The sequence below is a fragment of the Empidonax traillii genome, unplaced genomic scaffold (assembly GCF_003031625.1).
Source record: "Empidonax traillii isolate 1590-97213 ecotype Southwest subspecies unplaced genomic scaffold, ASM303162v1 scaffold308:size980311, whole genome shotgun sequence".
Classification (NCBI taxonomy): Eukaryota; Metazoa; Chordata; class Aves; order Passeriformes; family Tyrannidae; genus Empidonax; species Empidonax traillii.
The window spans coordinates 340,675-368,376 of record NW_020955501.1 but is presented as its reverse complement, the minus strand read 5'-3'; the positions used below and the strand labels follow the sequence as shown (position 1 = coordinate 368,376).

Here is a 27,702-nt window from a genome sequence, read left to right as displayed (position 1 = left end):
GGGAATAAATAAGAGCAGAAAAGTATTTTATGTGGCTCAGAAATTCACTTATCAAATCATGGTAGGGCAAAGTCTTTAACCTTAAAACCAAAAAAAACAGCACTCAGAAACTTGGTGTTACCCTCACTTTATTTCCATCTGAGGTTTCAGTACCTCCTTCGTTGCAGCTTGTACCTGATGAGCACAAATTTTGTTAACCATTGTACCATTCTGCACATTCCTAGCCAAAGTCTTGTCACCCTCCTGTTTGGCAGAGGGCAGTGATGGACAACATACATGATGGACACAGATCCAGCAATCTGAACTTCAATCCCCTCACCTCTAAGGGCTACCCTACTCCTTCACTGGTTTTGGTGGAAGCTGGGTCAGGCCATAAAGTCACAACCAGAACATCCACCCAAGCTATACTTCACTGTCATGCAGGATAATAAAGCCTCCTTCAATCCTGTCAGCACAGTCATATTTCTTCCTGGACCACAGTAATAAGTCTTACTGCTAGCACTTGATAAATATTGGCTCCACGAGCATCAGCAAACATGTGATAACAGGTAACAGAAAGCCTTGAGTCATCCATCATTACAAGTTTAATAAAATCTACCCAGAATATGAGTTCTGGGTAAATGATTAGAAAACCTGCATCGATAGCCATCTCTCTTTCACATCTAACTGCGCTGTATTAAGGTTTCCTTAAAAGAAAGAGACCATCTGATTCCCCATCAGCACATAATGGTGATGAGCAATATTGTATTCTCACTTCTAGGCTGCAAAAATCTGACCTGAAAAGCCTGGATTTATATTAAAAAGACAAAGAATCTTTATTTACATTTAAAATGTGATAGCAAGTGCATGGGGCTGTACCAGCAACGTGCTTGGCTTTGCAGTGCCTGTTTTGATGGTTCATCAGCACCTTTACAAGAGTAACAAGATGTGCCCTGAAATGCCATCCTGTTACTGCCCAGAGTTGCTACTTTCATTTCACAAGAACTTTCCAAAGTAATTACATGACTCTAATAAAAGAGAAGGGAAGACATAATCTAACACACACGTACCAGGGACATTGGGAGGTCTTCTTACTTCAGGTTCACTGAATTTACCAAGAATTTAAGCACTGGCTGCAGATGCTGAGCCAGTTGCATTGAGTAAAATACCAAATAAAACATAACCTCCTTTGTGCTTGACATGTCATGCTGCAGCTTAGCAAAAGTGACTGGAGAAAAGACTAGCATAGAGATTTGCCCCCTGTTGCTAAACCAAATGTGGTTTTCTAAGATGAAAGTAATAAAAATTAGCAAGAACTGCCGTATCTTTCTTTGATTTGTTTGCCTTGCCAGGACTTAAATTTCTAAGGCCAAAATTTATGAGGAAGTTCTAATAATAACAGCTGAATATAACTAGAAATGGCATTTTCAAATGTGCCTAAGTCAGTTAATTGAGAAAGGCTAAAAGAAAATTAACAGGAAGATTTCATTTGGTCAACTGCAGTTTTCTATTTCCAGAAAACTACATTAGAAATATCTTCTATTCTGCTGAGAATGTCCCTCCCTGCCAATTCTCTACCAAATTATCATTAGCACTATTATTTCTGTGTTTCAATCTAGCCCAGCAATTGGAAAAATCAACATTAGCACTGAGACAATTGCAGCTTTAAGTGACTTTGGTAAGATTGAAACTCAATATCATGTATTTTGTATTATAATGAATACTGAGAAATTGCAGAGTGGAAAAAAAAAAAGTCTTAAAGGGATTTGTGAATTAGAGAATGACCTTGGAAATGAGGTAGTTAAAAACTGTTTAGTTCATTGTGGCTGGACACCAGGTGCCCACTAAAGCTGCTCCATCACTCCCCTCCTCAGCTGGGCAGGGGAGAGAAAATACAGCAAAAGTCTCCTGGGTTGAGATAAGGACAGGGAGAGATCCCTCAGGAATCACTGTCATGGGCAAAACAGACTCGGGGAAATCAGTTTAATTTGTTAACAATCAAATCAGAGCAGGGTAACGAGAAACGAAATCAAATCTTACAAACACCTTCCCCCACCCCTCCTCTCTTCCCAAGTACTCCTGAGCTCTCTCCCACACAGGGAATGGGGGACTGTGTTCAGTCCACCACACGTTGTCTGTGCTGCTCTTTCCTCCTGGCAGGGAGGACTCCTCACACATCCCCCTGCTCCAGCCTGGGTGCTGCCACTGCCGCTGATGAGCTTGGCCAGTGGTGGGTCTGTCCCAGAGCTGGCTGGAATTGGACCTGCTGGACATGAGGGGAAACTTCTGGCATCTTCTCATGTATATCTTCTCTCTTGGCTCATAGAAGCCTCTCCTGTAGCCACCCCACTACCAAAGCCTTATCACGCAAACCCAACACATTTATAAAAAAGATCAACTGTGATTGAGACAACTAATTCAGTGGAGAAAGGTAGCAAGAATTGCTACCTCTTGCAAGAATTCTCTTGCAAGAATAGCAAGAGAAAGCCGAAGAAATCCTAAACAAACATTGATGTGTTAACTCTTCCAGCCAACTGGAAATGGCAGAGACCTCATATTTTGATTATCATGAAATTAAGACCAGATTCCTCCCTGAAATTTAAGAAATGCACAAATACTCCTGAGACAAGCATAGAAGGATGCAATTGAAATAACTGTGTCACTTTTATCCCTGTTGGAAAATAGGACTTAGATATACTGGGGTCTGGTCAACCTTCACTGGCATAAACATTCCCAAACAAACCAGCACAGACAACACCCACTTGTTGCAGCTGCACCAGTGACCACACAGAACAATCCGCAACGGGAACCAGTTCGGCAGTCGGGGTTTAAGTTCTTCACACCAGCAGCTCCATGTCACGCCATTTACACCGTCCCTGCAGCCTGGGGTTTCTCCTGGCTTTCCCTGCCTCCCCTTACCTTCTGCAGGAGCTCGATTTCCTGCTGTTTGGCGTTGAGGACAGCCAAGGCTTGCTCATGCTCCAACTCCAGCTGTTGCCGCCGTTCAGCAGCCTCTCGCATATGCTGTTGCAAGGGAACAGGGAAAACTATCAGGAGACTTGAACCCACCCCACCTGCAGTCAAATTTTCTGCCATTCCTAGGGATGCAGGTGTTCCATCTCAGCATAAAAACTCTCTGGGATATCGCCCAGAGGCAAGCGGGAGACCGGATAGGTTTTTAATGGGGTCGGTACTCAGAGGTGAATTGCCAGATTCACCAAATTGCACGTTGACAGCAATCTCCTTTAGGATGTGGCACTGCCAGCAGCGTGGCCTCGGTGCTGCACAAGTGAACAGGACCCATCTCACCCGTCAGGCACACGTTTTTATGCCGCATTGTGCTGAAAAGTCAAAGCCCGGGGAAAAAAAAAAAAAAATCACCGTGACGATTCCCTAAATGCCTCCTTATCCAGGGTGTGCTTCTGTCATTTGTTTTGCAAATGATGACCCAAAAGAAACAGCTTACCTTTGCTGATCTCTGCCTATTATCTGTAGCTAATTAGAGGGAACAAAACCAGCACAGGTGGATTTGGACGAAAGGGACCATACAGTACTCATAAACAACTTTTAAAGTACATAAGCAATATGAGAAAGGTTCTTGGGAAGAGCACAAGCTGAACAATGTCAAGATACCCTTTGCAGATAGAAATCTTTTTCATTACAGGTTAATATTATTCTCCCAACATCACTGTCACTTTCAAACACCCTCTTAATAAATGGGAGTTAAGAAAGATCTCTTTCTAGATTCTGATCTCTTCCCTGGTGAGACTGGTATTGAAGATTTTTATTTTCCAAATTACATATTATTCCCATATTACTCTCAGAGCGGAGGCACAATGTCTTATCTGCGGCACCATGAGTTATTGTACACCAACCTATTAGAAATCAGCACTGGGAAACACAAATGCGTGGCTAAAATTGACAAGAACAGCCCCAAATATCTCCTATTGTGTACAAGAGAAAATTTTATCCAGCATATTTCTAACCTTTCATGAGCTGTTATCATCTGCTACATGGTACTCATAACAAAGAGGGACGGTGCAGGGGGGGCTGATGTCCCTCAATCTGGATATGTTTGCAAAGGAAGCAGAAATGTCTCCAACACTCCATTTGGCCTCTGTTTGGGATTTATTTATTTTCATTTGATTACCAACAACAAAATGTTTTCCAATTCATCAGTTTTGACCCTCAACTAGGGTTTGTTTTCTAGGAGTTTTGTGAAGATTCAATATTTTGACTGTATATGTTTCTGAACTGTGCATCCTATACAAAAGTTAAGTGGATCTGTTACTGGGTAATATCTATTATCAGTATTTTATGATGACCAAAAATAATGGCTCTGATTCTCATCTTATCTGAATAAACATAACCTATTTTGCTAACTGGTCTTACTCATGATTTAAATTAGCATGAAGCTACATTTACTGAGCTCAGCAGCTTCCATCACCTCTTATGCAAAACTTGACACCAATGGAGCATCAGCACATCTCTTAAATTCAAGAAATGGTGAGGCAATCAAGACATTCTCACACCTCTAATTAAAACCTTTAATTATCATTAAAAAGTCTCACTTCACTCTCTCAGGATTCAGCACAGATTTGGTACAGCATGTGTAGATACTGTTAAGTTCTTGCTACTTTTACAAAAGCTACTACAGAACATTTCTGGTCCTTTGCAGAGATCAATAAATAATTAATGCAGTGACCATACAGTGAATCTATAAAATGTAATAAAGAAACAGATTGTTAGCCATGATCTGTGATTCTCCACAGCTTTTAGTTTTCCTGTTTCCTAAAATATGTATTTAATGATCTGGAGTTCACAGATATTAAGGTCAGAAAAGACCATTTGGTCACCTGTGTTAACCTAGAAGTATCTCTCAGTCATTTTAGTGGTTATGATTTACTTAGTGTTTAAAGCAGCAAGGATCTCTTCACCCCAGCATCTGTCCCTCCTCTGGCACAGAAATTAAATCTCCCCCAAACCAGAAGCAACTCCTCTCCTCACACACTGGTCTCAAGTTGGTTCTCCCTGCAGATCTGTTCTGTGCTTCCCCCCTGCACATCAGCTGCTGACATTTCTTCTTCCCAGCCCCAGGAGAACAGGTTTGGGCAGTAGAGCAGGACTGCAGAGAGCACCAGAAGGACAGCAGGGAGAAAGCTCTGAGCTGTGAACCCTTTCTGCATCTTCCTGCAGGCCTGGCTTCCACACAACGGTCACACTGCCAAGATCTGGGCAGGTCAGAACTTTCCAACTTGCACTTTCCAATTTGCACCCTTTCTAGAGGGCCCAGTAATGCTACTCTAACATCAGAAGGAAAATCCACACACAGAGAAAAGAATACAGAAGGGACTTCCCATTTCAACACAGTTGTCAAACAAGGCTCTGCCTTTCCAAGAAAGTGTGTAGAAGGAACCTCTCCAGCGGATCTTTCAGATCAAAGACAAGAATCCTGCAGCACAGGGACACCGTGCATTTATCAGCTTTATTTCAAACTACAGAGCCAGACAGCTGTACAGCATAAACTGTTTCTGAAACAGCACTTAAGGGACCTGCTTAAATGCATCTTGTTTTTCCTGCTTCCTCCAGGGCAGCAGGGGGATTTGACAGCGAATTGCCCATCCTGGCTCCAGCTGCTTGCAGTGTGTCCCTACAGCTGCAGAGAAAACAAAGGACCCCGTTCTTCCCTACAGAAGTGACTCTGTGGTCCCAAAACGTGCAACTGGTTGATGGAAGAACAAACTCCAGCAGCTTTCAAGTGCCCAAGTCTTGTTTACCAAACAGAACTCATGCACGGTGCTGAATGGGGAGCAGATTCAATTCTCACCCAAGGAGCCTCGTCAAAAGGCTTCTCATCTGCGCTCGCAGATGGGTGAGCACCATCACAGAGGGATGAATGGGAAAAGCTGGCTGCACACAGCAGAAAATCAGGGCTCTTCTACGTGAGAGGAGCTGTGGAAATTTTCAGGAGTTGGCTGATTCAGCAGTTCTCCGCCTTTTCTGCTTTGTTGATACATCCTGAATTTCTCAAAGGAGAAACCCAACTTCTTTTCAGACGGGGAAACTGGGCTAAATATTCCTCAAAACTTTTTTTTTTGCAATGGCTGGGAAAAGCTGCAAACCGTGTTTTCAGACCAGTAATTTCCCGAGCATATGAGGACACACATGAAAAACCCGATTAACTGCGTCTGCTTGGGCACAATTTAGGGCTAAAATGGAGCTGGGGGGTTTCAAGTCCACTCAAGGTAAAGGGAGAAAAGCACTGAACATGGAAAGCCAGGACCTCTGTATCCAGCAGAGAACTTTTGTTTCAGTGAAGTGAAAATTTCTGAAGAAGATCTATAACAGAACAGTGAGATTTACAGAATGTAAAGGCCACAGTAATGTTTTGTAGCCAGACTGGCAGACACAAATATCTTGGCAGTTGTTCATATCCTCATCCTCCTTCTCTCATTTTGACTTAAATAACTGTATAGTGAAAACCTACATGTGATTACTTATAAACTATGAGATAAGAGGCCTCTAAAGATGTCTCTCCTCTGATAGTTTGAGATCCCTTGTCAGTGTTTGGTTTACTGCATTCCATACATTCTATCATAACTAACAGGGGCATTCAGTCCCTGAGTTATGTGTCCTTTGTTTCTGTGGCTCCCCAAATAAGCATCAGGAACAATAAATAAGCAATAGAGGTATGGGTTGTTGGGACTCCATGTCATTGCACATACCTTTAGGACCTGCTCTAAGTTCTCCAGCTTGGCTTGGAGCTGGTGTTTTCCCTTTACAGCCAAATCTCGTTCTTTGGTCACTCTGAGAAGGGTTTCTCGAAGATGGTCATAGTCTGATTTTACCTAGAACAAATTAAATGTGATTATTACCCTAGAACCTAATAAAGGAAGGGAAAACTCTGTCTGACACAAATATTTCTGCATGGTAAAATGAAGAAAGGGAAAAAAAAAAAAAAGTTCAAAGAGAATAGGAAAGAAGCACAAAAAACCCAAAAGGGAATGTTCATATACATGTATGCATGGAACAGTTTCTTTCAACAAGGACTACAATCTGGCAACCGAAGTGTACTTATGCATAAGTCATGTAAATTTAAATAAATATGCTACACAGGGCCCAAAATGAATGACAATCAAAAAATTTCTACATTCTCTGAATCTCAGAGGCATCAGAGATGGGTGTGCTATAAAAAGAGACAGAGATCTAACACATATGTATAAATATAACTCACATGTACATTTTTTTGGACTCTTATTTAGTGTAAACTGACTTCAGAATAAACTCAAATATCCATGATCAGCCAGCGTTAACACTTGAAGTCAATGTCTCTGCAATCTCTTCTGCAACAACTCCCCTGCTCTCCCTTAAAATATTTCCATACAGAAGGTATTTAAAGGATCAGATACTCATAAAGTAGGATTTGTTTTATGGTTTAAAGTACTTGGTGCTATCTTAACCATTTCAGACCAATCCAGTGGTTTTATACAGGATTTTTTGGATCATCAGTGACAGTGACCACTTCATAAGCACACACAGAAAACAAGAAAATATACTGAATTACTTTATCCTGCCGTGGAAAAGTTCTCTCTTCAAATCAGCAGAAAATTTGATTTCTTATCCCTGATCATTTTATGACTTTGAGACATGCATTGATGTGCAATAATAGGATTCTTACAGCTTGTGTCTTATCAGAAACTGCAATTTTTACATTAAGGACGAAAACCCAATAGAAATAAACACCCAAGTGAAAAAAGAACAAACATGATGTTCACTTGCTATTTCCACTTCCCTGCAATGCTGATAGAAGGCAAGAAAGCAAAAGAACAGAGCACTAACATTATCAGCGAGCAGCGTTGCCAGAATCAGCTGTTCTTTGTTGCTGCAACACTGCACTGGAGCAGAAACAAGGCTGGCAGAGTTACTGGCCAGGGAAAGGCAAACCAGTACAATGGACTGGCACAGGCCCTAATCTTGGTGCAGCTCGTGTTTCCTTCCAACTCCAGTTTAGGAAGTGACAAGTTCCTTTGAGTTTTATTTTTTTTTCCACTCTACTCACTGTAATTTTTTTTTTTTAATTATTATTATTTTTTTTACAAATGGCATTAAGCAATCTCTGCCATGGATACCTCCTGGTCATTTTCTAAAGCCGTGTTTTGGAAGCTGATTCAGCCTTTTTTATTTGCCTTCTGGCTCCAGTTTGTTAACTTGCAAATTTTGCCATGGACCAAACAATCTAAATGGTTGCAGCCAGCCCTCGTATTCAGCTTTGCAGCAGGGCTCTTTGGAGTGCAGTGGACTAGAAAAAAAGAGAGGAAAATGGAACAAATCATGTTTTCCACAAGAACTGATGCAATTATTGTCAACCTCAGGATTTATTTTTTTCTTTCTGTGCACAGATTTTTCTTTTCCTCTCCCCTCGCTTCTTTCTAACTGAGGAAACTATTAAACAATGGATTTTCAGGATCTATTCACTTCCTGCATCCTTTTGTATTGTATTCCTTTGCTCAGATCAGTCAGTGAAGAATAATGGAGTGAAAAAAAGAAACAATGAGGTATCAATATCAATGATGCAATTTTGTTACTGACTGTGATTCTCAGTTAATTTACTGAGGATTAATGAATTACAATATTTTGGAACAAGTTTCAAGGAGAGGTTGTTTTCCTCAGGCTTCAGTTTTTCCTGTCTCCAAAGCAATTCATACAACTGGCCACCTTTGAGAAGAATTTTATAAAACTTTCTAGTCATCATAAATTTGAGGGAGCTGGTGAGCAGGGTACCTTTCTGCTCCGTGCTTTTCCCTGCTGGCAGGGCTGTCAGAACAGACAGTACTTTTCAGGCTGCTGATGGAATTTTGGAAGGAGATGGATTAGAGACAAGAAGAACTGCAGATATTTTACATCTCTCAGGATCTTTCATTTAGGATCTCAAAATGCCTACCTAAATTAGTTAAAGTTTAGGAGTACACAAATGGTTCTGGTAATTTCTCTTCTTTCTCTTTAGGCAGCTCAGCTTTTGAACGAGGTTCTGTGCCCGTTTTGAATTTTGTGGATTGGAAAGTATGGAACCAAATCTACCAAAGACCTCCTGATAATTACTCTTGTTACTTCCAGATACTCTGATATCTTTTAATGTTTCTACAGGACAGTCTTGCCAGAACGTTCTCATCTGAAGATCGTGTATCACGTAGAATGCTGTGACACACACATTTATAGAACCCATAAGGCATCACAAAACTTGACAGGACTATAATTATTTTTTTTCTAATTTTTTTTTAGGCAGCATTTGTTCTTGAATGTGAATTTAATCCTCTCTCCATGCAGGCTGCTTAAGAACATATGGGATATACATGAACTTGAATTACTCACAGAGCGTATCAAAACATCAATGTTCCCAGTGGCAAAAAACAGTTGACCTAAATAGAATGCCATCAGAAACAGCTCTAATTTCATGACAGAAACAGGGAACATTTTGATCTGTGGTGTTCCTCTGTTCAATGCATCAACCAATTTAATTTGCATCCTGTATCTTCACACTTAACTAAATGTGCCCTCACTGGAGTCAGTGAAGGCCAGGATGTCACTAAAGTGCCTTCCACTTCCTGAACACTCAAAGAGACACTGGTTATTGAAAAACAGAACATCTCCATGAGCCAGCAGTTTATTCTGCTGGTGGAAAGCTCCACCAGCCTTCTAACCACCATGTGCCTTTATTCTAGGCATTAGAGACCTCCCAATTTCTCAAACCACTGGCACTGTTCAGAAAACATTACTGAGAAACAACCATGAGAAGGGTTATGATTTCAGGTACGGTGGAAATAAATTCTGAATGGATAATGCCTACTCTATTTTTACACCAAAACACTAACCCATCCACGTTCTGATGAACAGGAAAACAATTCAGAGCCCAGTGCCACAGCACTCCTAAGGACACAAAACCTTTTCACAAGTCCACAATACCATGCTGGGATACCTTTTTGTTTCACTTTGCAGAGCACCAAAACCAAACCATGTGAGTTACGTACAATTTTAGCTTTATTTGGTGGTTTTATAGGTAGCCAGCCTAATATTTACTCCTTTCTACAATCAAATTTCAGCGAGTTCGTTGTGCAAAAATGAGCAGTAGCTTTATCTGCGCTACATAACAGAATGTATAAACACTCCTCCAGCCCCTTTTGCTTGGATAAAGTTGGCCTGTTTTTCAGGCCAGCTCTCAAGGGTGAAAAAGAATAAATTAATTTAGGCAGGTTTTCCCCTTCAGGGCTAAGCCCTAACTCTGTTAGAATTCTGCTCCAACCTCCACATCCAAAGCTGTATCGTTTCACACATTCTGAACAGTAAAATGTAGCCTAAACTGCACCATCTATCCCCAACCTCATTGTGTGTGGTAAAAATACCCTCAGAAAAGCTGTTATGCAAGAAGGAAAACAAAAGGTTTGTTAACACCCAGGGCACACTGCTAGGATTACATATTGTTAAAATTGTTAAAAGTGAGATTGTACTCTTAAAACAAGTTTTTGGTTGTACTGAGGTGCTATTAGGTTAGTAGTGCAGGTATCCAGAGTTTCTGCACTGTGCCTTTCATAGTGTTTGATACACGTGAAGAAACAAAAACACCCATGATAAAAGATAATTTTACTACTATCTTAGTGGCTAATGTGTCAAAGGTTAACATTTTACCTTTATATTTTAAATTGCTTTTATTAGATTTTTTTTTCCATGTACCTCAAGCTTTTCACTATAGTTAAAGACAAGTATAACCCAAAATAAAGGATTATCGACCGTGTAATTCTGCACTTGCTGACAGCAAGAGGACTAACATTTTTTGTGTCATCAAGGTACTGAGCCTTCACTGCATTAGTGCTGTGCATTATTCTGTTTCAGTTAGGTGATAAAATTGCCCAAGTGAGACTTTATCTTATGTGCCTCGTGAAGTAAAGAGCAAAGGTAATGTGTAAACAACAATAAAGAGAAGAGAAACACATCAGGAGAGGGGGAAATTGCAGGCAGATGGATGAACAAATTTAAGTGATGCTATGATACACATGGCTTCCTCCTACCATTAAGTATCATAACTTTGTCTTTTCACATAAAAACAATTCAAATTCATCACCAACAGGAAATGTCAGGTCGTCTTCGAGACCAGGTGATACACGTAAAACGTGGACTAAATGCAGAGCCAGTCCTGAATTTGGGTGATTTTTGTGGCCTCAGGGACCTCACCAGACCTCCTCTGGCTCGGAAATTCAGCAGTGGGCTACTCAGATGTCAAAGATTGCAGCGATCACCGCTTTGCAAGCTCGGAGGACGGGCTTTCATCGGAGCCCGTGCGAGTAACAGCTCCTGCGATATGAATGAGGTTGCCCAGCAACTCACTTAAGCCCTGTAGAAATCCCAGATTGGAGTCTTATTTTTAGCTAAATGTAGCCCTGTAAAAGGGGCTGGTTGGTGGTGTTTCTTCCCCTGAATTGCATGTGTGGGGAGGTGAGGCACGCCGGCCTCTCCTCCTTCTCATGCTGCTCACCCTGTGCAGAATTCGGCATAAATGTAACCCCACTGCAGTCAGAAAGAGATTTTTTTTAGTCCACGATAGGCACAATTGTTAAAACAGTTTTTCTATCAGGACCTGGAACAGCTGAGGCTGTGCCATGTCCGTGCCACAGGGGAAATACTGCCAAGCAGAGTTCTGGGCGCTTGCTGCTGGACAGGAGCTTTTCAACGTTTCACTGAGAAATGATAAATTTAAAATGCAGAAGGGTAGGTGAAAAAAAACCCCAAACGACTAACAGGTAGAAATTTTTTAGAAAAAGCAGAGAATTTTACAGCAAATCTCACCAGAATCACCGAAAAAGTCTTCTACCAAAGCCTAACACCAACTTACAATACTAAGAAAACATGACTCAGAGGAATGATGCACCTCTCTCAAGTCTATCAGAGTCTCAAATGTTCACTTGAACATCCCATTTGTTCATAAAGTAATTTTTTTGTAATTTATTTTCAATTAAATTTTTTTTTCACATTGTCATGCGGAACCACGGAAATCACACAAAAAAATGACCTGTGTCCTCTCTGCAGCCTGATTTTTGTAACCAAAAAAACTGTCTGAGCCCTGTGCTCGTGCTGTTACCTGGTCATATTGCAGTGCTTTGTGGGACACACTTGCATACTGAAGGCTCAGGCGATTCTTTTCTTGCACAGCATCTTTCAGTTTATTTTCCTAAAACAGAAGTAAAGAGTGTTACAGCCCATTTATCTCCGTTACAGTACATCCTATTAAGTGCTTAAGGAAGCGGTGTTTTTGCATGATTTGGTATTAACAAACTATTAAGAGCAATATGAGGCACAGAGCCAGAGGCACTGAAGGTGCAGAAGCAGCAGATTAACTTGCAATTAGAGTCGGCTCTGTCATAAACCCACATGTTTGCAGGAGATGATCTGATTAAAGATGTGCAAGCAGAGAGAGATGACCTGGCTTCACAGGCCTGGTGCCTACCAAAATAACAATAAAAAAAACCCTCTCCCTGTGGGTGTAACAGAGAGCTCAGACCTGCCTGGCTGCCTCAGCTCACTTCCAGCTGGGAAGGGAAAGAGCCTTGACTCCCAGAAAGGAAGAAATGCTGTCAAATTTAAGTGCCCAGAAGGCATTTTCAGGGCAAACCCCAACAACTGGAATGTATGCTCATGTATACATTATTATATTCCCATATTTCACTTTACTTTTAATACACATCTATTTATAACATAAGTGTATAAACAGATTCTAATAGAAATGCTTAGAATTAGGGTAGAGCATCTCTGCACTATAGACAGGCAAACCACAAATGCAGATGGAAGTCAAAAAGTAAGTAACTTATGCCTAAAGATCAAGGTATTAACTACAGCCTCAGGAATGTACTTTTATGTATTTAGACAGCAATACAAGCAGGATAAGAGGAACAGTAAATAAAACTCAAACATACAGTTAAAGGTCAAGCTGGAAATGCTTACCAGGTCACCCAAAGCAAAATAGATGCAGCTCAGGAAAAAAACAGCAGCATCCTCTGGTATTTCTGACTATTTCACTGCTGCACAAGTTCACAAAGGTGGCTGTCAGAGGTTCAATCTTAAATTCAATTCCTTATGAATGTTGCAACGAGTCATGGGCAATCTGTAACCTTTCCATTCTACAGTGGGCATTAGACATTGTCTCCTGAAAACATTGGTTATATTTCCCCCAAAAATTACATTAAGGTGGGCAAAAACTGGCCCATTTTTGAGTGATTTGAAATAATTGACGATTTTGCATCAGTTCATTCCGCAGAAGCTACTGCAGGTCTGCCTACACCTGGAATGCCAGTCTTATCCTTAATTTGAGCATAAACAAAGCAGAGTGAAAATCAGTGCAGCTCAAGTAATGACATGGTACAGCACCATCGTGGTACAGCACCAGAACATCTCATCATCTGTGGGAAGCCGTTCTCTTGGCTAAATGCAAGATGAAAAAAGCAAGATGCGCTCCAGCAAGATGACGAACTGCAGAATGTTCAGCCTCCTGATGCAGATACACCTCTCATCTCGCACAGCAGGAGCTCAGCAATTATCATTTGTCGAGCCTGTTCGTTCAGGGTGCAATTAAAAGTGGCCATCAGGCTCTGTGAGACGCCAGACACTTCTGAGGGCCACGGTGATAAGAATTCCTCAGCTCAGGCACTGGATTTTCAAAGGTGGGAATCAAACCAGTAAATATTTTTATAATATCAGCAAACTGCACAGAACAGCTCCTTGGATGTGCAAATAAATCACTGTGCCCTATGGATGGCTAAAAGTCACTTGCATGTCTTGTGTGTCGTGGTGTTTCTGTTCTGCACTTTGCAAGGTGAAAACAAGCTACACCACCTGCTCTGAGACCCTTCAAACTGCAGGCTTTTGTCAAGCCAGATTTGAATTTGACTTTAATGGATCAATCTGCAATTGCCACAAATCAATCCTGCTCAGCTGACTTTAATGGAGAACAAGCAGTCACAAGCTACCAGGTTTTAATAATGTTATCAGAAGGAATTTCAGCTGAAATGGAGGGGTGAGGAGGTGAAAGGAGAGGAGGAGTAATTGATGGCAACCCAGGCCAGCGTTTTTCACACCCTACTTAAATTCTCCAGAATAGAAAACAGTCTATGAGAGGTAACACAGCAACTGGGCTGGCTGTTAGCCTCACCTGAAGAAAATACATTTTATCCTGTTATTTTCCAGAATGAATACAGCTAGGGCAGTAACTATCCCAGTGTCATTGGTCCTTAGTTATAAGCCTATTTCTTTTCACTTATATCTCTGTTCATCATAGTGGCAATTTCTCTCAGCATTCTCTTGCATTTACCAGGATAAAGCCCACCTATGTTCCCCATTCCAACTAAATCCATAAAGATGAAGAATCACCTGAAACAGGAGGAGGAATTATTGGCACACCTCTAGCCTAAGAAATACAAGACAGAAAGCCAGCAACTAAAACCTGGGTGCAAGATTTTCCACTTGCAGTCCGTGCAGTGAGGATTTGTAATAAGTATTTGTATATATCTTCAGTGTACAAAGAATAAATGACTCAGATTTTGGAACAATAACAGGTGGCAAAAGCCAGAAACTGAGCCAAAGTCTGGCAGATTTTAGCCAGGTTGCTTCACCGGGCCACGTCTTCTGGAAACGATCCAGGTCACAATTATTGTCAGCTCGGAAATTCCAAAAATATGAGTTTCAGTGAGCTGACTCGAGCCATCTCTGAGCAGCAGTGAGCGCCTGGGTGGGGAACAGGAGCAGCACACGCTGCTGCCTGAGGGGCAGCCAGGCAGGTTTCTGTGCAGGGAACACGAGCAGCACTTCAGCAAACACTTGTGTTCTCTCTCAGAATTCCTCATCACCAGTTTCCTCGGGGCTGAATCTTTCCAGATGCTGTACACGCTTTTCACACACATTTTTATTATAAATCCTTTTATTATACATCTCCTGCCTTACCATCTCCTCTTCCCTTGTTTCTGTCAAACACCACCTGATTTCTGCAGAGGGTAGTGAGGCATCACTGCAGTTCGTGATTTTCTGTCTAATCCACTGACTTCAGTGGATGTCCCTTAACAATAACTGCCTCAATATTTTCCAGATTAGTTAAATATAAACCTTCAATAAAAAAAAGACCAAAGTTAATCCCAGCTACCTCAGAACTAAACTCCACTCAACAAGCAATTCACATATTAAAGAAAGAGAATCGAAGTCATGTAGAGGGGTACCCTGGGACAGAGTTTTCCTCTTAGTAGGTGGTACAGAGCTGTATTCTGGATTTATGACGAGAATAATACTGATGACACACTGATGTTTTAGTTGTTGCTAAGAAGTGCTTAATCTAAATCAAGGACTTCTCAGTCCCTCAGGCTCTGCCAGCGAGGAGGTGCACAAGAAACTGGGAGGGAACTTGGCCAGGACAGCTGACCCAAAGTGCCTAAAGGGATATTCCATGGCCAGGTCAGACCCCAAAAGAGCTTTGACACTTAAAACACATTTTAAGGGGTGCAGAAGCCTATTGAAAATCCCACCTTCCTGCGCACAAAGGTACATTTCCTCAAGATGCAACAAATAAGAGTATTTTTCCATTCTCTCCCCTGTACTTGGCAGCAAGCACTGAATTAACAGCAGGGCAACACTTCTCACTCGAGCTCTTACAACTGCCAGTTCCAAACAGAACCTCCAAGCCAGCAGAGAGGAGGGGTCAGCAGATACAGAGGGCAGCCCTCACCCACCACAGACATGCTGGCAATGGCCTGGGAACGTGCTGCCTGCCTCCAGCACGCCTGGGAACGCCAGGGATCCTCTGCTGCACACTTCCCCACTCTCACTTCAATAACTCCATCAGATTCTGCAGCAAACATGTAAAGAGGCCCCACTCAAACATTGCCAGCACCTGAGAGGAAATTCCGTGGGATTTCATGATTCGTTTCAAAACCTGACACGATGGAGATTGTTAAACTTCTTGACAATAAACCAGCCCCAGGCCAAAAAACAGACCTGTGGAAAGCATTGCCGGGCACTCTTCCCTCAGCCTTTCTATTTTTTATAGAAATAGCTTTTGACTTCTTAATGCAAATTTAATGAGAGTTTTGTCCTTTTTCTCCCTGCTGCCCTCCCTCCCCAGTTCTTCATTTATTCACTGCGTGTAACAATTCTGACAATATAATTGTGCCTAAGAAGCAACATTTTACTGGAGTCAAATCAGGTCTACCATTTAACCTTTGTAAATCAATCCACTGCAGCTGTTAATAAAGACAAGTAGAGTGGAGATTAAGAACTCATCCAGCCAGTTAGTCCAAGATAGTCTAAAGGCAAATGCTGGCCAAATGTTAGCAGACTAAAGTGCAAGTGGGAAGGAAATAGCACTTCATGCTTCCAAAAAGGCTTCTTGCCAGTCTCCAGAGGCTTGACACTGGGTTTCAATGACAGTCTGTCACCCCCATTTTCATGATGTTGCTACACAATGCTCATTTAAAAAAAAAAAAAAGAAAAAAAAAAGAAAAAAAAAAAGAAGAAAAAAAAAGGAAACTCAAGGGCTTGAAGCAATTTAATAACTAGCCCTGAATGCATCTCAAAATCTTTTACAGGGAAATGAATGTGGAAAATCAACCATAAGAAAACAAGCAACAGAAGCTGCATGTAGAACACTTTCCCCCAGACGAAAAAAAATGAATGTGTTGTCACAGATCAGCATCAACAAGCTACAAAACAAAACAAACCCAAACTTTTTCTAAGGTGCACGAGCAGAAGTTGCAGAGAGCTCAGACTGCTCCTGCTTAAGCTTGCAAGTTAAATACAAGAAGCATAAAGGATACTTACATATATTACACATGTGGTGACATCAATCACGCTGCTTTCGTGTCAGGACCACGAGCAGCATAATTTGCAAAAAGAATCTGAAATGTCTCGAGCGCGTCAGACAAACTTCCACACAGCAAGGATATTCCCCGCTGGATGTAAGGAATGCTTCAGGCATTCTCAGCTCAGACAGGCATTTTGATTTAAGAAAACAACTTCAGAGTCTGCAAAGTAAACTGAATCAGAAAAGTGACGGCCCTCCCAAACGTGTATCAACACCAGCAGCCCTGCAGTGGGCTCAAAAAAACCCCCAAACAACCTGGTTTTTAAGGGGTGCCCAGAGCACTGCACAGACTTAAAGGTTTACACACCAGCACATATTTCACAGAATATGAGACTATTAATAAAGAGACAGCCATGAAAAATGAAATAGGAGACATTAAAAATAAATTGTGTTACCTTATATATAAGTTGCATCTTTTTAAGTGCAGAAATGAAGGCAAAAAAAAAAAAAGTGTGTTCCTAACAGAGCAAAAGTAAAAATTCTCCTACGGATATGAGGACTGGCTGGAAAAAAGATTCATGGGAGGAGGATGAGTTTGGTGGATTTAATACAATCTGACACCACTGTCTGGGTAACAAGGTTCTACATTGCCTGGAGAAAGGCATCTGTTGCCCTGTGCGCTAGTTTGCTCATCCATCAATTATTTTTGTTTCAAAAAAAAATCTTATACACTATTCATTTATTTGTAGCTCTTTTTCTCTGAGACTTGTTTCTGCCAGTAACCTGGAATGACTGCATTAGAACGCTCTGATTATAATCCCCTGTGATAGTTCTCTGTTTTGATGGCACATGAATAGAATTAATCCAAGAGCAAAGTGAAAACCTGGAGTCTACAGGTACTTAAAAAGAAAAAAAAAAACATGAAGAATCTTCTGATCTTTTCTCATGTATTCTTTTTTCCCCCATCAATGACTCACTTGGAAGGTCGGGTTAACCACCTCCAATTCACTTTTTTTTCTTCATCTAAGTGTTACATTTTAAAGGCAAAGCTGACTCATCCTCAGGAGTGAACAGCACAGCTCTTGAAGAACCTCACCGTGGCCAAGCAGGGCTGAGGCACAGCCTGGACAGCAAACTGCCAGTAAAACCTTTATCTCTGCAATTAGTTTGGGGACAGTGCAAGAAAAATACAAGCTGTCCTGCATGATTCCAACCACTGCAGAGAAAAATGACTTTCCAAGAGAGATGCTGCTGTTTTGTTACTGTTAGTTAAGGTTCTGACACCACTCCTGTTACATCTGACAGCTCTGGACGAGCATCAGCAAGATAAAAGAGGGATCAAAGTAAGCTCTGAAAGATGCTGAATGTCCCCTCCCTGGCCCATGAAGGGGACAGTTCTACCCAGCGCTGCCACAGTTACCAACCTTGAGGATTAGAAAGCCAGACTTTTAATAAATTACATTTTATAAGTCAGTGGAAAAATACTAAATGCAATAGAAAATAAACAAACTACATACCCTTTCTCTCTCTCTTTTTTTTTTTTTTTTTTTTTTTTTTTTTTTTTTTTTTTTTTTTTTTTTTTTTTTTTTTTTTTTTTAGGTGTTTTCCTCTTTCCATTTGGTCCTTTCTCTCAATTGTCATGATGAAGTGTGTGTTAGCAAGTAGTAGCTGGACATTTTATGATGCTATCATTTCAAAACTAAGGAACTCCTACAGAGAATACTAACAGGCACACATATGTGTTTTCCACTACCACTTTAAAGGAAGAACTACTCAGAAACACTTGCATTTTAAATAAAATCACTTCACAATTGGATTTCCTTCATTTTAAAAATAGGAACTTTTCCATGCAAATTATACTTTGTTCTAACAAAGGAAAACAAATGCAGCTTTACCCCTCTAATCAGCAGGCTGAATTTAGCATAAGAAACACTATATAAAAATAGCACTTCTTAAAAAGCACTGCTAAATAAGGAACACAGGAACTGCAGCAGTTTATTGGACTTGGAAATCACCAGTATTTTGGCACTATAGCAACCAGGACCAGATGTTATGGAGGAAGCACAAACAATTAATGCATGTTATTATTTTTCACTTCTATCAAACTCTGAAGGCAACAAGTGTTGCACCACCAAGTCGTTTCGTTCCCACTCTTTCTGTCTGTTCCTCTGGACATTATCTGCATCACAGGAGAGGTGAAACATCAGATTCACCAGAACTTCTGGAAGATTCCCCTATTTTAGGATTGAATGTAACTATTTTTGATTTGCTGTTCATCAGACTATGCCCATCAATCTCTCAAGGCTGTTTGCCACAGTCTCCAACTTATTTTCTGCACCTGTGGCACATGACGTAAGCAGGACAAGACCCCCTTAACTCTTTTAATAGTGAAAATGGAAAGGGATAACTTCAGATCTAAGTGCAGTGGTTTTAGGATAGCACCCAGACATGTGAATAAGTAACACAGCAGACGTTCTACCTGCAGCTCTTCATAATGAATGACCAGATAACGCAAGTTCTCCTGAAGATATTCCTTTTGGACCTCATGCCTACCATTGCTGAAGGAAATAATCATGAAGAAAGTAAAAAGGAGGGAATTACCCATTATAGCATTATTGAGTATTTTTTACTATGCTCATATATTATGATGCCTTGAGGTATGTGGAATGCATCAGCTAAGCCCCATATTCAAAAGCAAAACCCAAATGTGTTTGCACACTCCCAGTTCACAACACAGGCAGTGACTGGCAGTGGGTGCCACTGCTTTTGTTCTTGTTAACTCCTGCAGAAAGTATCAAACACCGTCCCAGCAAGCAAAGGCAGCAACTGTGTCACTTTTGCTTTCGGTATCTTTTAAAACCTTCTCAGAATTTGCAATAAAAGGTTATTACTGGACAGCTGCTTAATCCCCTAGAGAAAAAAAATAAATCATATGTAATCTTGTTGTGGAAAAGTAGGATTCAAATGTAGAGCTGATAACTGAAGAATCAATTCAAGGTAATTTTAGGCCTATCGACTTCAGAGAAAAGTGAGGGGTAAGGGAGAGGTCAAGCCTCATCAATAATGAGTTATTTATGTAATATACTTTCACTCTAGGCTGTTCCAACAACTCAAATGATGCAATACAGAGAATGCTTTCATCAGTGACCATACAGAAGTTACTTTGATAGGCATGAGTTTTAATACAAGCTTCCCACCAAAGTAATTCTGCCATGGACAGAATTTCTTTGCCTTGCTCCTAATTTAGCCACCCAGAGCATCTGTGCAATGTGCTTTTGATCTGTTCAGGTTACCCTCCTGAAGATACCCCTCTCCTCAAGTCAGCCAAACTACTACTGAGTACTTATTTTTTAAAAAAAAAGCCCATTTGTGTTCCACCTTTCAAACAACATTAAGGTGCCTGGAACATAAACAAAGCCAAAGATACGATGGAAACACGTTCCTGCAGCATTTAATAGTGAATTAATCTTAAACGTAATATTACAGCAGTGTTTCCCCTCAGCCAGTATTAGAAAGTTAATCAATTTGATTTGTGGGCTGAAGCAAAATCAATATTTCTTCGGGGGCTTTCCTTTCAATTCCTTTTACACTCACTTCACAACACATTAAAATAACCTGTGTGTCTGAAAGACAGAGGGTCTAATTCTCATTTACCATAACACAGCTCTTGTTCCTTCAGGGACAGCTTATATCCAAGGGAAAGAGAAATTACCCACTGCTAAGGGAGAAAGGAATGAACAATGTCCCTGCTCTTGTATAAAGGCACAAATGAAACATAATGTGGCTTAAACATTAACCTCATCTGAAAGCTGGTACCAAGCTGGCACTGTCTGAAGAGGAGAGTCCCTACTGTCCCCTGAACGTGTATTTTATTTTTATCCTACCATCATATTAACACAGTTTATTTCACAGCTCCAACTGGTAGTAAATTGTTCCTTTGCCTTGAGACCAGCGGATGTGCCAAAGGTCTAACTTAGCTTTGCAGGTCGACCCAAATTACCAGCGAACATTTAAAGATCATTTACGGGGCACAGCAAGGTTTCAGTGCTTCCTGCACGCGCCTGAATTTCCATTCACTTCATGGGGAACCTGTAACCCGCATTTTCCACTCACTTCAATTACCCCAGTGGCAGAACAAACAAAAATCCTCAGCTAAAACAGGTAAAGTCACTGTGATCACCTCTGGAGCTCATCAGGGACGAGGCTACGAGCGAAGCACCAAATCAATTATCTGCAAAAGCATTAAGGTTTCCATTTGCTGATCAACTGAACACAGGCAGAAGATTGATGAACAGCAAGGGGAACTGGGGAATCTCTGTGCACAACACCTCACAGGAGCTTCTAAACACCATGTATTTTGCTAACACACCATTTGCAGATACTTTTCTAGAGGAATAGTTAATGGAGAGATCTTGTCAGCTTCGATTAATTTATCAAGTTCATTGTGCTGTTTCTTATAATAGAAATTTATTGTTCTTACTGAAAGGGAGCAAGCCAGTTCTTTACCTGTTTTACTGATAATTAAAATGCAGTGAGTTAGACCAGCTGTCATAAATATTTCTCAAAAAATCTTTCCTTTTTGTCATGCACAAAGAGCAGAGAACAGCAAACAAGATCAACTGTTGTCATGGCAACATCATGCCCCAGCAGGTGAAAGATTCAGTCCTGTGGCACTAAAAAAGGATGAAATGTACTGAACCTAAGCATAACAGCAACTACAGCTCGAAAAGCTCAGTGTTTTTTCGTAGGCTGGCATATTTTTAAGCAACAAATTTAGAGAGACAAATGTTAAAAACCCCCTTGTGTCTGGTGACACCGGTAATGATTCAACTGTCTCAGAGTAATTTTATTAACAGAAATTTATATTGATATGTTGCATAATTTTGGAAATCCCTTGGAAAAGTTAAGCACAGTTTCAAAAACATTGTAAGTGACTTGAAAATAGAAGATAATTTTTCATTTCAAGACAGACAGGAGAAAAATACGCTGTATAATTTTAAGGGTAAGGTGCCAGAAGCATCATTCAAAAACAGCTCTTCATGCTCCATAAATTCTGTTTTCAGAACAGATAATATTACAGCCTTCAAGTAAGAACGTACAATCAATTTTTCATCTTCTCTTAAGCTAAGATGGTATATAGAAACACTAAAAAAAATTTATGACTTAAGCAAAGTATTATGGGCCACTGCTTTCCCTGCATGATTTTTTAATAAAAGCTGTTCAGAACTGTATGTTGGTCCTTCTGTGGGCCAACCAAAACTTCCTTAACTAAAATCATCTCTAAGTAGGAGCCCGCCTCAAAACACTTCACTGCCATTTCAAAGGGGGCTTGTTGATTTTGGATTCTGGTTGCAGGCATCCCTGAAAAGCTGGGACAGTCACCAGCAAAGAACCCTTTGGAAATGTGGTCTTAGATGACGTGACTGGCCCTGAACCACAACATCAAAGCAGAATCAGAGACAGGCACTTAGACAAAAATCCTCCTGTGTATCACACTTGACAAACACATACAAGTCTTTCAGAAAACTACCACAGCCTCTTATTTTGCTGACACAAACCTGCTCTCTACATCTCTGTAGTCTGTAAGGACAATTTTCCAGGCATTTTTGAGGAGAGCAGAACACAGGCAAAAAAACTTGGTGTTAAAGTATCATAAGAAACAACACAACGTTTAAACAATATATTTGCCACGTTACTTATTTTTTATCTTCTCTTTCATAAATCTCAATAATGCTGCCAGGTAGATATCTATGTATTATACTGCTTAGTATAAAAAAACAAAAGAAAAGTAAATCAAGGTCCCAGTTCAGGGAAGAAACTGCTCAAGATCAGTGGAATAGTGAAGCAATTTATCCAACCCCCCTAGTATTTTCCTCTTCATTAAACTCTGACACAAATCCAAACAGAGCCCTGACTGCTTTCAGCAGGGTAGAAAATCATCAGCCAGACATCTGCATTAAAGTCACAATCAGACTTATTTCTTTGCTATTTCCGAGTCTCAGCAAACACGTTATTTGGCAGCACCAATTAATCTTAAATTCGCTTCAGCACGACTAATTAGGTGCGTGCTACCCTCGGTCTTAAACCATTAATTGTTCCATCAGTCGGAGCCACACGTGGTAGCAACGAGCTGCATCTCAGCCCCCACTTACTCCGACACCAGCCCCGCGTCCATCGTCCCTCCTCGGCGGCGCAGAGCTCCCCTCTGCTCACCCCAGCTGTGCCACACCATGCCCCGAAATTCAGATTAATCCTCCCCAGTGGCTGGAGCTGACCTTTTAGCCGCTGCCTGGGGAGGGAGCAGCAGGGGAGGGTCCTGTGCCCGGCACCTGCAGCCACCGCGCCAGGCAAGGCGAAGAGCGTGGAAAGGGGTAATTTGGCGAGGTATGATTAATATTATTTACGCAGGGGAGGCTGGCTGGACACGCTCAGCCTCCTGCTGCCTCAGGCACCCGAGGCAGGGAAGCTTCTCGTGGCACCGGTAAATATTTGCAGTTGGGTTTCTTCTCCCCAGGTCGATCATTAACTGCTGGGGGCTGAGCAGAAGGGTTTTGGGGGCTCTGCCCCATCATCTGCACCCAGCCTGCTGTTACTGCATCCCTGAGCTCCACCAGCACACTCTGGCTTGTTTGTGGTCATTTAAACAGCTGAAGTTTAGCCACAGTTGTCTCCAAACTTGTCACATCAGGAGGCGCAGAGTCCACGGTTTCGCCGCCTGCTCACTTATTAAATGAGATGTGGGAAAACAGGTAGAAAGACTGCAAAAGGATCTTTGCCTTCCCTCACTCAAAACAACCTGAGCACTAGGAAATTCAGTTTCTTTCTGCCCATACATATCCTGAAGACAGCTTTCCAAATCTCTTTCTCACTCTCCCGTTGTATAAAATGCACGTTATTTTGTGTCCTCCTCAAAAACACGCACAATCTTCGCTGTGATTTTTGCATTTCCTAATATTTCATCAAAGTTTTGTATTTAAAATCCAAAGGACCTGAAAACAACTCGTAAGTCTGAAGACCATTAAGGTAACCAAGCAGAGAGAGTCTATTCAGAGCATAGAATCCATTTGCTGTATAAAATGCCGGTTGATTGGCATATAATTTTACTTCAGGAGAGAAATGGAAAGGGGAGGAATAATGATGCAAAACATTCCTGATTTGTGAACTGACTGAAAAATAAATCTTGATTCAAGTGATATATGAAAGGGAAATACAAACCAAAACCAACCAACAACTTTGGACAGTGAAAATAATATTTCAAGTTTTAAGTAAGGACGAGGCCAGTCTGAGAAATAGATTAAGGAAATCATTACTCTGTTTAATAAGGGATATGATTTGGTCCAAATATTTAGGATTGCAATCAATTCCACATATTGTGAGACAAACTCATTGTATTGTTTATTTCACCAATTTTCTTCTTTTTCCTTTTACAGATCTACACATAATATACCCCATCCCAAAACCCGAAAGAGGATGAATTAAATTGAAATTCTGAGAGGATGTAGATCCAATTTAATTTCACCTGAGCTTATTTTCATCTCAGAGTGTCTGATCCTCACATGCTGTGCATTATCAGTGAGGAAAACAATAAACTAATTTATCTTTATTTATTGAAGATAAAATTTGTTTGCTGTGTGTTTGTTAAAACCATCTAAATTATGTTTTCTCATGAATTATCAATGGGAAAAGATTATATTTAATTAAAATAAGCCTCATGTGTCATCTTTCTATAGCAACCTCCTGAGCCGTGCACGGACAACATCAGCATAACTTCTGAACTCCCCCCCAACTCAACAATTAAAACCAAACCTACAGTGGAAAATCTATTCATGAAGAAAGAAATGGATCTCTCACAAGGTAATTATAATTCTCTGTGCAAAACAAAACCTTGGAGAACACTGAAAAGCTACACAAAAATTTCCAGCACTTTAGACACTTGAGACCAGATACTGTCAGCTGTATTTCTACCTGTCTATTATGAATTTCATTAACATATATTTTTGTATCCACATTGAAGTAATTTTCAATCATTGCTTATCTCTCTCCTGATTTATTTATTTGTACAAGGAATGCTGGGAGATCTTCAGTCCTCAAGCAAATTAATTAGTTGTAATAAAGCCAGAAGGAATTCGTTTGGGTTAAAAATTAACACATAACAAATTTAAGTGATGTTTCTGAATTGCAGTGGGCTGAAGGTTAATCAAAGGGGAGGATCAATTTACCTCCCATTATGAACAAAGATTTCGAAATTAGGCAGCGTTTCTAGGCACATGAAGAACAGAAAACGTCAGGGAGAATAGATGTGTGAGGAAAAAATAAAAGCAGACCATAAGACAGCAGGGAAAATATTCAAAGGAACATAGCTGAGCTGCCCTGCTGAACTTATTAACTCCAAAATATCAGTAATACCAGCTGAAGATCAGCTCTGCCCCGATGTTTCCAAGGGACGCTGCATGGTGTCTCACCTGTCACTCCAACACAGCAGCCAGGTACCCTCTGCATCTTCCCAACAGCCTGTGCTAACAGCCCTGGGAGCACTGGAAATGCTGGAGAGCAGGGATGTCAAAGGAAATGATGCCACGCTCCTGCTGGGCTGGAAATCTAGATGAGATCTCCTCAAAGTGACACGGGGTTTAAATGAAGCCGAGCATCACTGGATCTCCCCGACACAGCTATCAGCAAAGTGGAGATTGAAACCGCAAATTAAAGATGGCCTCAGATGGCTGAGCGTTTATGAAGTTTTCTGAAACATAAATTTATAAATTTCATGTCATTGATTCTTTTTTTTTTTTTTCCCCAGCTATCTCTGCTGAAGAATGACACCTGCCTGCCAAAGAGAGTGATTGCCAGGCAGCACTGAGGTACCAGAGATCAGATGTCTTGACAGATCCCCTGTTCCAGTGACAAAATGTCTGTCATTCCAGGAGGCAAAATAGCACATAAAAGATTAATATTTCTCCTAAATCTCCAAATGCAGAATACTGAGTTCCAGAAGTGCTATTTAAAGCACTTCCATTGCCTGTAGCAGTAAGCTAACTTCTCTCTTCACAAAAACATTTTGACAGGATGAGAACCATTTCTTAGCACCTCAGAGCAAATGATATCTCTGGTTGGGAGGAGGCTCCTTTTGGTGAACTGTCATTTCTGCATTAATGTGCATTTGGAAAGGGACGAACCATGACTGTGGAAAATCCGATGTAAATATGTGAGAGCCACGGGCTTATGGCCATAATCTACTGGAGGAAAAGCAGTGGCTAAACATGCTGCTTTTTGATGAAATGTTTTTACATTTCATCACATACATTCAGTTTTGATTTCACACTCCAAGCCTTCACAGGTAAACTACTGATTTCAGCTCCGCTCTCTTGAACAGAGGCTCTCACAAACATGTTATTTATTTCCTTCAAGGCCTTGAGAATTTCTGGACTTAAACTACCACACATACAAGCAAACAGGAAGGGAGTTTCGTTGCATGTAAGAAAATTTAACAGCACTTTCAGGTGCTAAAAAGAAAAGTTCTTCCACAACGTTTATGTGTTTTGTTTGTTTGTTTGTTTTTTTTACCTATACAGATTTATAGATAAGCTTTGAGGATTGCTGATGGGCCAATCAAAAAGAAAAGCAGACAAAGAACTGTTCCCTGTGTTACATTGTGGCTGCTGAAACACAGCCCAGGCAGTTGATCAGCTCTGAAATCACCTATCCTTCTTTTCCAAAGGAAGACACGATTTTGCTGTTTCTTTAAAAGTCTGGTTCTCCAGTTTACCTTTCACCTCATGAAAAGGCAACCTGGGACACCCTGGCCAATTCTTTCCCTCCTCTATTGCTTGTCTGGGGTGAAGTCTACCTGATAGAAATCAGGGATAAAATCTGCTTTAGGGCAGCAAACTCAATATTCATAATAAATGACTGTTTTCCTACTTGCAAAGACCAGTGCCATTAAGGTAAGGGTAAAAACCTTGTGTAAGCACTTCATGAGTCAGTCACGCAATTCCTTTTTGCAGACACTAGAAATAGATAAATTGCCTTTTTGTGCACTTTCTCCTGACTTTCCTTAAATGAATTAAGGAAGACAAGAAAAACATGGCTCTCAGGAGTATACCTAAAGAAGCTTTTTATCAGTTTGAAGCTCTACCCTTGCCTATATTGTCACAAAGCAGTGAACCTCAGCAAAATAAACCTGTGGGTCTTCCAAAGACCCGACACACCCAGTAGCAAAATATCTCAGTTAAAAGGATCCCCTCATGGCAGAAGGAGGGAAACAGCACAAGGGGTAGAGGAAAAAAAAAAATGTTGTGTATCCTACCAGGTTAAAGCACTCTGTGTGATTCGCAATTAAAGCAATTTTGTGGAAAACCAACAACAATTGCGTTGTAAAATACGTCATAGGCGAAGTGCAAACACGTGTCCCTACCTGCAAGATGAAGCACATGCATCCTCTCTGTCCCTCCACGAGAGACTCTGTGATGCCTTCTGGAGTGCAGGATGTGAATACATTTAATTTGTCATTTACCTCAGAAGCAACGACAGCGTTTTGATTTTCTCCTAAATCTGCATATCCCCTCATTAGCAATCCTTTCCCTCCATTAGTGGTTTACTGTTGTTCTATTCTGTAAGCTTCCAGCAAATTAACACTAAATTGAATTCCATAGAGAAAGTTGTTAACAGGCTTTTTACCCCCACCCCGTGCCTGATTTAATTGCATTTTCTTCTTCAATTTACGCTACATTTAATGGTGGAAATTATTTTAAAGATTGATTTCTGATGATAATACTCATCACAGCTCAGAGGATTATTCTTCCTGTCTATCTCAGGCTAATTCTCACAGAAAAGATTTGATCTGGAACATCTTGTGAAGAGCAAAAGTGATATTTACACAAAGGATGATTTCTTTACCCTTC

At 40.8% G+C, this 27,702-nt stretch overlaps 1 protein-coding gene across 15 annotated transcripts in view; it reads right to left on the bottom strand.

Moving 5' to 3' along the window:
- The window catches only part of RIMBP2 (RIMS binding protein 2), an 88,633-nt gene that overhangs the window by 41,386 nt on the left and 19,545 nt on the right, over window positions 1–27,702 (bottom strand). For 13 of the 15 annotated variants that reach the window (XM_027891019.1, XM_027891022.1, XM_027891030.1 and 10 more), the window contains exons 1-2: window positions 6,705–6,807; window positions 2,899–3,003 (exon numbers count right to left, since the gene is read on the bottom strand). In XM_027891019.1, the coding sequence (XP_027746820.1) occupies window positions 2,899–3,000 (102 nt within the window). In that variant the 5' untranslated portion in view covers window positions 3,001–3,003; window positions 6,705–6,807. Of the gene's footprint in view, window positions 1–2,898; window positions 3,004–6,704; window positions 6,828–12,106; window positions 12,197–27,702 lie in introns of those variants that run through there. The other 2 variants (XM_027891034.1, XM_027891027.1) reach the window with 1 other exon arrangement.